This window comes from Anoplolepis gracilipes, chromosome 1 (assembly GCF_047496725.1).
Source record: "Anoplolepis gracilipes chromosome 1, ASM4749672v1, whole genome shotgun sequence".
Taxonomy (NCBI): Eukaryota; Metazoa; Arthropoda; class Insecta; order Hymenoptera; family Formicidae; genus Anoplolepis; species Anoplolepis gracilipes.
Window position 1 is genome coordinate 17,786,252 of NC_132970.1, and position 9,409 is coordinate 17,795,660.

At 29.9% G+C, this 9,409-nt stretch overlaps 2 protein-coding genes across 2 annotated transcripts; one reads left to right on the forward strand and one right to left on the reverse strand.

The window, feature by feature from the left end:
- Positions 1-77: 77 nt before the first annotated feature.
- Positions 78-3,840, forward strand: LOC140668192 (sec1 family domain-containing protein 2). Its single transcript, XM_072897380.1, has 11 exons — positions 78-192; positions 427-673; positions 749-991; positions 1,108-1,383; positions 1,498-1,683; positions 1,788-2,036; positions 2,142-2,270; positions 2,364-2,595; positions 3,037-3,145; positions 3,342-3,488; positions 3,606-3,840. Exons 2-11 carry the CDS (start codon positions 476-478, stop codon positions 3,817-3,819), a joined length of 1,983 nt encoding a protein of 660 aa, XP_072753481.1. The 5' UTR covers positions 78-192; positions 427-475; the 3' UTR covers positions 3,820-3,840.
- Positions 3,841-3,849: 9 nt separating this feature from the next.
- Xrcc2 (X-ray repair cross complementing 2) lies at positions 3,850-4,852 on the reverse strand. The gene has a single exon (XM_072899775.1). The coding sequence runs from the start codon at positions 4,675-4,677 to the stop codon at positions 3,850-3,852; it is 828 nt and encodes a 275-aa protein (XP_072755876.1). The 5' UTR covers positions 4,678-4,852.
- Positions 4,853-9,409: the final 4,557 nt, after the last annotated feature.

Sequence of the window (9,409 nt, forward strand, 5' to 3'; positions counted from 1 at the left end):
AACATATACCAATCACGAACAGTTGCTTGATAAACGATTGTGCTATTGGACGCATCTGATGTAAAAAGAGACAGAGATCCAAGCAAAATATACTTGTCTCTTTCCAATTCTAACCCCTCGATTTTCTACAGCTACAGAAAACTCCAACAGAGCTCATTGCCCGCATCAGCTGATCAGCTGTTTAATCATATGGTAAATGACAAGTGGCAAGTTAAAATTTGCCACGAGACATAATACGTTGACATTACATACTTAATATAACGATATAAAAAATTAAAGTCTGCTTAATGTGATGAATACGAAAGATATATAAATATTATCGCGTTATATATTGAATTAATATTTTGTGGTTATTTATATATGTTAATTGAGGGCCCTATGTAATTTTATTTTATTACTTTTTAAAAATATTTTTTGTTACTCAAGATAAAAGCGAAGAATTGGGACGATGTTTCTGTAATGTGTATAATTAATAATGGAAAACGTCAGTGACCTGGAACAATTTCTCGCCGACACTTGGCATGATATCGCGACTCTTGTACGTGAGTCCGCGGTCTACATAGATCATGCAGCAACGGAATGTCTGCATTGGCATACGGGTGACAGGGTATACTCCTTCCTTAAGGATGCTGGTGCAATATCGGTTTACGAACTGGCAATGTACAATTTTCGCGTATGTGAAAGTACAATATTTTTATCTTATTACTTGTAGGATTGTTAATTTATTGTAATCCTTGCTTTGTTACAGTATGTCAAAGTGCAGAATTGCAAGAAGGCAACTATTATTTCAACCGCCACTAATCCAGCATTTTATCAACGCACCGTTAAAATGATAATGGAGAAGAATGCGTTTGATTGTTGTACAATTGTCACTGCTGCACATCCAACTCTACTGAGTTACGATGACACAGTTCCATTAGAGGATAGAGTGGATTATATCAAATTAAAGAGGGATGTGAAAAGCTGGATGCGTTCTAATCAACAATCGCAAGTAAGCAATTGTCCCTTACTTACATTTAATAGTAATGTCTAGTCACAGAGAATTTAATTTTAGTTTTGTATTTATTGTATATTTATGAAATTGACTTTATTGGGATTAATTTATAGGATTGTTCAGTGACAATATTATTTCGACCAATTTTTATTAGTCCAATTGATGATGGTCTATTTGTGACACCGCCTTTTGATGATCTATTATCACCTTTAAATAGTAAATTAGTAAAGAATAAAGAAGAAGAGTACACAGTTGATCATCTCGTAAGCTTATTCCACAGTCTGTTTGCATATTTGAACTTGAAAGAAGATATTTACTCAATGGGAAAATTCAGCGAGTATGTTGCAGAAAAATTAGAAACATTGCCAGCAGCTGTTAATCGTAGAAATGCAAGTATTTTGTTATAAAAGTGTAATTATAATAATCATAATTAAAAATAAGAAAGATAAAGATATATATTAGAAGATATAAATATTTTATTTTAATGATTTTATTCTATATAGAATTTAACTGGTGCAAAGAGAAAAGGAGTATCTTTAATCTTTGTTGATAGAGCATTAGATCTTTGTACTCCTACTAGTAATAATACTGAATCGTTGCTAGCCAGGATACTGTGTACTTTACCCCATTTACCTCATCATTGCAACGACGTCGCTATAAATATGTCTTCTCTATTTTGTGGTTCACAGGTACAATATATAAAAAATTAATTATATATATTTCACGCGAACACTATGAATAATATCGTAAAATATTATTATTATGTAAAAATTACAAGTTTTTATCTTTCAAGGAACTTATCGAGGTACCAGGATGCTTGGCCAACAAGGACAAAAGCCTGATGAATATATTAATCACGAAAAAGCAAAAAGAAGTGTTGATTGCTATGAATAAAATGCTCATTGATATATTTTCAACAAAAGAAAATCTAAAATCAAAACTAGCAACGAGGATTTCTGCGCGTAGTCTAGAGAAACTTGTAAATAAATTCAAAGACATAGATAATCTTCATACAATAACAGAATCAAGCAAAAAGCTTCAAGTATGTGTTTCAATGATAGAATATCATTGTATATAATTTTTTTATCATATATGTACACAACATTTAAAAAATTACTTGTCTGATAAATACTATACTTTATTGCAGGTGGTGCTAGGAATCATACAAGCCTTAACGTCAGAGAAAACTTCCCAATTAGATTTGTTGATTAGTCTCGAAAAACTGGTATTGCAAAATATAGCTGTAAGTCGTGATTCTACGAGTGTGCTTGGGCAAGTAATTATCGAATTTAGTAGTTTGTATTTTTCGATATTTATATCTTATTTCATTATAATATACGTATATATTTTTCTTTTGAAATATTTTTAGTTTAGCAATATAATACGAACTCGCGAGAAACGAGGTCTGGATACAGATAATATATTAGCGCTTTTGGTGCATATTTACGCGCTTGCTGGAACCGAAATACAATTCTCTTCTAAACAAGAGCAGCAGCTGAAGGAAGCCATCGCCGACGCTGTATTTGAAGATACAACAAAATTAAATGAGAATCCGGTTAATAACAAGATGTCAGTGTATCAACAAACTTTATTACTCTTTGGTTCGTAAAATGTTATACTACAAAGTACAGAAATAACAAATTGAACAATTAAGAATATCGGAGAATTCTATTAATTATGAAAAATATTTTAATATTGCAATAATATAAAATATAAATTATCAAAAAATTTACATTTAGTTACATAATATATAAATTTAATTTTCGGATATGAAGTACATTAATTAAAGTAAATTGTCTCAGAAGAAAGTTTTGTTAAACATATAACGATTTACCTAAAATAATAAATTCTAGTTTTCTCTCTCTCTCTCTCTCTCTCTCTCTCTCTCTCTCTCTCTCTCTCTAAAATATTAAATTATATAAAAATTTGTTATACAAAAATATAGATTTTATCTAATTATATTGATGATATCTAATATACATTGAAGATTATAAAATAATAAGAGTATTTGCAATCATATTGATCTAATATATCTAAATTAGGTGTTGCTGATGACCAGTCCATGAAGGAAACATCTATGAAAGTAGCAGAATGCATCATAAATGTCTTACATGAAATAGCACAGCAACGCGCATTTCTACACGATTACACGTATGAAACTATTTATATCACATTCTAATTTAAAATTTAAATAGATGATAAAACTCTGAAATTGAATATATATAATGTTTCTAGCTCTTATAGCACATAATTTTTATAGTTTCCAATTGTTGTCCCTTATATTTTCGATATTTATGCTTTACATTTATTAAATTATAATAAAGTGGCTTATTTATATCTTTTATAGATCCTTGATGTCCAAATCGAGTTCTCAAGAAATTGTTGAACGTGTTGGTATCCTGCAACAATTATTGACAGACATATTCCATCCAGACAGATATGAAATTCCTGATTTACACCAGAGATCACCCTCATTGCTTTCAGCTGGATTCAAGTAAGTTAAAATGCATAATAAGTGCATTATTTTATTATAATAACACTTTAAGCATTCATTGTTTAAATTTTTCTATTAAAAAATGTTTGAAGACTAGCTTGATATTTTTATTTACAGTTTATTTTCCAAAGGAAGAATGAAACATTATCCATGTGATAATGATTGGGTTATTATTTACATTATTGGAGGTGTGACACCAGAAGAAGTGAGAGAAGCTAAAGAAATTATATCTTTATTCAATCCAAATTGTCAAATAACAATAGCAGGTTCAAAACTGTTAAATCCATTAGACATAGTGGACAAATTTCTCCTCTCGTCAATTGATTATTAATAAAAAATATGTTTCACTTTCCATACGTTATTAAAGAATCCATTTTGTACCAGAATCAGAGATTGTATAACGAATCTGTTTTATATCATTTACAGATTGTATGTGGCATATAAATTCACGAGCCACAGAACTTTTACAAAGTTGTAGTCTATAATTTAAATCTGTTCCCTCTAACAGATTAGTGCGTTTTGGGCTATTTAGACTAGTTACAGGTGGTTCGTATTGGAACACCGATTCATTCCATCTCGTGTAAACTGTCACATTGCAAAACTGAGATATCCGAGCTCGAATAGTTCTTACCAAGCTCTTCGCATACTGATCCATACTAAGTATACCTTTCTCTCTCCTCACCTGCCAATAGTACGCCAGTATATTATCTATAGCTAACAGAGCAATCCTTTCATCGCTGAGAAGTTCATCCTCTAGTGCGTGCAAAGACAGCTGTAACTGCTCATTGTTGCAACAGCTGATCACCGTCAAGTTTTCCAGAGACTTACTCACAAGTAGGGCTATGGTCTCGACCGGTAGCTGCACACCAGCGGTTTGACACGCGGTACGTGTCATGATGGTCATGAGCTCGGCAAGCTTACTCATCTGGACCTGACCGAATGTATCAATCAATATTGCACAGGAGTCGCATCCGTCGATCTTGATTCCTTTATACCATGTCGGCAATATGCACTTTGCTATAAATTGACATAATAGCAGGGTCTTCCCAGTGGATGAGGCTCCGACGATTTCTATGACGTTTCGGTCGCCGATGTCACTGGAGAAAAGAGTCTCGTCGAGGTTAATTGAACGCCGTTTCTCTCTGAACCTTGATAACAGCTCTAATCCCCCTTCAGAATGGAACTGCATCTTATTAATGACTAATAATTAACACGTTCATTTACTCCTGTTACTATTAAATATTATCTATTGACCCTCGATATATTTTAATTTTCGTTAATTGTTGCCGAGTACTCAGAATCGAAATAAAACCCGCGCATTTCTCGTAGCAGCCATTTTGTTTCCAAGGACCACGTGCTGTTTGGCGATCACATGATCACAACGTCATTATCTACCTTTCTTGAACTTGCGATGAATAACAAGGATAAAATACGATTCCACGAGTGTTGGAAACGTCAAATGGAACGACAAATGGAATGCACTTTAAAATGCAACAATATTAACTTATTCATGCATCTCGATTTTTTAATATCCTTTTACTTTCTCTGATATTATGGAAAATTTCATTTATATCAAATCAATTAATTTATTCTATTTCTCTATTTCAATAGTATCTAAACGTTCAAATATTTTAAATTTTATTTCTGCGTCAAGTAAAATTCGTTGTTAGTTTGTTGCTTTGTTCTCATTTCGATGTATTGAAAATCGAAATATCGTTTTTCGATAGATTTCAAATCGCATATAGTATGCCGTGCAAGTGGCGTTTTTAATTTTATTTTTCATCTTTGTTACATATTGAAAGTTTAATAAGGATAAGGCATATTAATAATGTCTCTTCAAACGCATCTTTATATATATATATATATATATATATATATATATATATGTATATGTATCTGATGTGACGTTATCGTACCAGCGCGCGTCCATCGGACCTCTCCGATTGCGAAAAGCGCGACTGAACGACTGCCCTTACCCAGTATACGCTAGATATTTCTGAAATATTTATAAAATATTTATAAAATATTCCAAATATATTCCAAAAATCCAAAATTAACATTTTAAAAACATTCCAAAAGATTCCGGAATATTTAAAGAACGTACAGAGAATATTCAAATAAGTACAAAATCTCCATTTTTTTTATCATTTTGTTTTATTCTATTTTTTATTTTATTTTTTATGCTCCATACGTATATCAAAATTTACACTAAATGTTCCTTATTATACATACACGTACCTGATTACACAATAGAATTCGGAATATTTCACACTTATTTGAATATTCTGTGAACATTTCTCTGCTATTCCAAGATACACAGAACTATTAGAATACAAATGAAATATTTCAAAAATATCTAGCGTTTACTGGGAAGCAAAAAATTTTAAGAAACGTACCGCAATCTCCAGAAAAGTGTTTTATTATTAGCAAAAGATTAGTAATTTTATTTATTTTTTTTTTTTTATATGATTATCGTTTATTATCGGGAGCCTCGAGAGATTAACATCGGCGAAAGAAAAAGTGTACTGAAAAACGACTGTCATATCAACTTTATCTTTCAGGAGGTGATGATATAATAGCATTTGAGTTCCTAAATATCCAATAGATTCAATACATCAAATCAGTCCAGCATGGCATCAGAACTCGTGCGCATATGATCGCACGAAGGATTATACGAAATCGATATATTAGGTCAGGTCCAGATAAATAAGGGCGTTTTTCAGCAAGTAACACAGGCGACACAGTGTCCACAGTGTAACACAGTGTCCATTAGTGTGAGGGAGAACATTTCTTGTGTCTCACTTACACTAATGGACACTGTGTTACACTGTGTCGTCTGTGCCGTTTGCTGGAAAACGCCCTAAATTACGTAAATTCATAACCATCATATATAATACGCCTCGCGTATCAAAACCGCAAGTGTACAGCTATTGCTTCTCAATATTTACATTATCAATTGATTATAATCAATTAATGAGGCAAGAAATTTGTTTATTATGTGTTTTAACATATTTAACAGTCTCGAACTCTGTTAAAGGTATTTGGAAATTTTAGATTAAATAATGATATAATTTTTTTAGTTTCTCTTATTTGTTCCAATGTCACTTCTCCAACAATGTATTAAAATGATAATCTAATCGTTATTGAACAGATAGTGTTTCATTTTTCTTTTGGAAATTAAATCTAAATGTAAATATAAATATCAAACTAATCTTTAACATTTTTTAGAAAAATTTAAAAAACGTTTGCTTAAAATATGATACTATATAAAATAGTGTATTGTGCAGTTGAATTTATTTGAATTTAGCTGAAAACAATGAAGACGGTATAAGTCAGAAATTACACTCAAAAAAATATTTTGCTAATGTAGATAGATTGCTAGATATCTCAATTAAAATTTTTTGCTACTTTTTGTATCTGTAAAATATTGTTTCTCACGTATAAAATTTATAGCAGCAATATTCTAGCAATACCTCTAGAAAATTTAGATCCCATTGTCAAATATTAATCATAAATATAATTGTCCTTGACAATTATAAACCTTAAAGATAGGCATCACAGAAAAATTTTCTGTCTAAATTACACTAATAGTACAGATATAAATTCTGTCTCTGTCATTTAAATTAATTAAGTACAAAATATATGCAGTATCACAATATTTGCTAATAATTTATCTGTTTCAGTTAATTTTTTACACCTAGAAAATTTTTATTGAAGTTGCAAGATCATTTTTTTGTGTATCTGTCCGGATAAAATATATTTACCATTTTTGCAAGATACGTTGAACAATTTTTGATTTGAATATCAAGGAGCTTTAAAAGTTATAAATAAGTCACTTCATTATAATTTAGTAAATATATGTAAAACGTATATATTGAAATTATAAGAAACAACAATTGGAATATAATAACTATAATAAATATAAGCTGAATTATAAGATATAAGTTATAAGATTATAATTAGAAACATTACATACATTTGATTTTGGAGTTTATTATTTATTTAAATTTCTTGAATAAATGAAACAAACAATAGCTTCCATACAAATATTTTCATGTAATTATGTCTAAATGCGCATTGCTATGCTATTTTATATCAAACATTTATGATAAGCATTTCGCTACTTTTGCAGATGTCCCTTCATAGACTGGACGTTAGCACCTAATTTAGATACATTAGATTGTTATCCTTTATCATTAGATCATTTGCATTTCAACATAATTAGATATCATCAATCTAATTAGATGCAATCTATATTTTTGTATAATAAGTCCAATAACGATTAGATTAACATTTTAATAAGTTTGTGCTTGAATTGATGTGCTGCCAAAACGTTGGAAAAAGATTGTAGAAAATAATGGAAAATACTTTTTTCTTTTCAACATTTTTTCTCACATTTTAAAAGCGACAAAAAAATAAATTTTATGTTAAAATGACAGGTGAGGTATCACCTATCAAATAGTATATAATACATAGACATGTGTTACAAACAGCAATCTGGTATGCGAAGCGTGTTATAATGGTTTTGAATTTACTAGTTCTTTCATCTGGAGTTGACCTAATATATCGATCAGTATTGTGCAGAAATCACATTTGTCAATCTTGAGATCCTGCTTCATACTTTGCAACCAATATACAACCATATATGCGACTAACTTTGCTTTAAATTGGCATATATCAGGGTCTTTCAGGGTCTTTCCGATGGGTGAAACTTCGATGATTTTTATGACACTTCGATATTGCTGGGAAATAGATTTTTGTTGAAATTAACTGAACACAGTTTTTCCCTGAACGTTATTCCCTCCAATAACAATTCTAATTCATTTTTGAAATGGAACTGCATCTTATTAATAATTAACGATACATTCGTTTCTTTTCTCTTCTGTCATTATCAATTAACATTCGTTATAAGTACTTACAATAAAACTTACAATTAAATACTAAGATTCGATTTTTAATATTAGAAGACAGACAATGTAGCCATACTATTTAATTTTTTATTAAATGTATTTAAATTATGTTTATATGTGCACACTTATATGTATCATAATGATGGAGATACACGTTTAGCTGAATAAATAAATATTAAATGCGCAAATATATAGATACGAGACAGTAGAAAAGACTTAAAATCGTAAAAGTTGAACTTAACATTTCTTATCACTAACTATTGTATTTACTCAAGATCAACATGAAAAGTAGTGTATTTCATGATAAAAGTGAGAAACCGCATATTTGTCATATACAGGGTATCACTATTATTACCGCATGTAACTGTTTCTTGCAAATTTATATTTTTTTATTAAGACAAAACTATGTATTTTCTTTTCACCAATTAATTTCTTTTATTATTTTGTGCATAAAAGTATTGAGATACAAGATAATTTAAAGACGAATATTTTATGAGATATTCATAGTTTATGTAAAATTATGTCAAATTATGAAATATCTCGTAAACTATTCAAATTTTGATGATCATATGCTTATATCATATTCATTGTTTTCTTTTTTTTTATTAATTTTAAGAAGCGCGATGAGAAGAGTTGTTTTTATAAATCGGAACAAGATGTCTATTAAACAATCTATTAAACTAACACAAAGTATAGTTATGCTGATATAACCATGCAGAATATTGCGAAAAATCGATTTATGTAAAAAATTAAGGTAGTGTCATTAAAAAAAATTAAGTTGATCTCCATACGAGCTTTGTACGTATACTTAAAATCAAATCAATAACACCATTTTATGTCTCTCTTTGAAATAAACAATTTCCTCTGAAGTATTTTTTTCTACAGTCAAAAAAATTTTAGAGAGGCAAATTAAAACGGGACACCCTGTATATGTATGTCACATGTCTGTCGAAACGTGGTAGGCAAATGAATCATATTACAAAATTGTATAAATCGTGTCACTAGCCGATT

Excerpts from the sequence above, each read along its gene's own strand:
- LOC140668192 (XM_072897380.1), top strand. The coding sequence starts at position 476 with ATGGAAAACGTCAGTGACCTGGAACAATTTCTCGCCGACACTTGGCAT. Across the intron at positions 2,596-3,036 it reads ACAAACTTTATTACTCTTTG|GTGTTGCTGATGACCAGTCC; the intron begins GTTCGTAAAATG and ends TATCTAAATTAG. Across the intron at positions 3,146-3,341 it reads GCATTTCTACACGATTACAC|ATCCTTGATGTCCAAATCGA; the intron begins GTATGAAACTAT and ends TATCTTTTATAG.
- Xrcc2 (XM_072899775.1), bottom strand. The coding sequence starts at position 4,677 with ATGCAGTTCCATTCTGAAGGGGGATTAGAGCTGTTATCAAGGTTCAGA.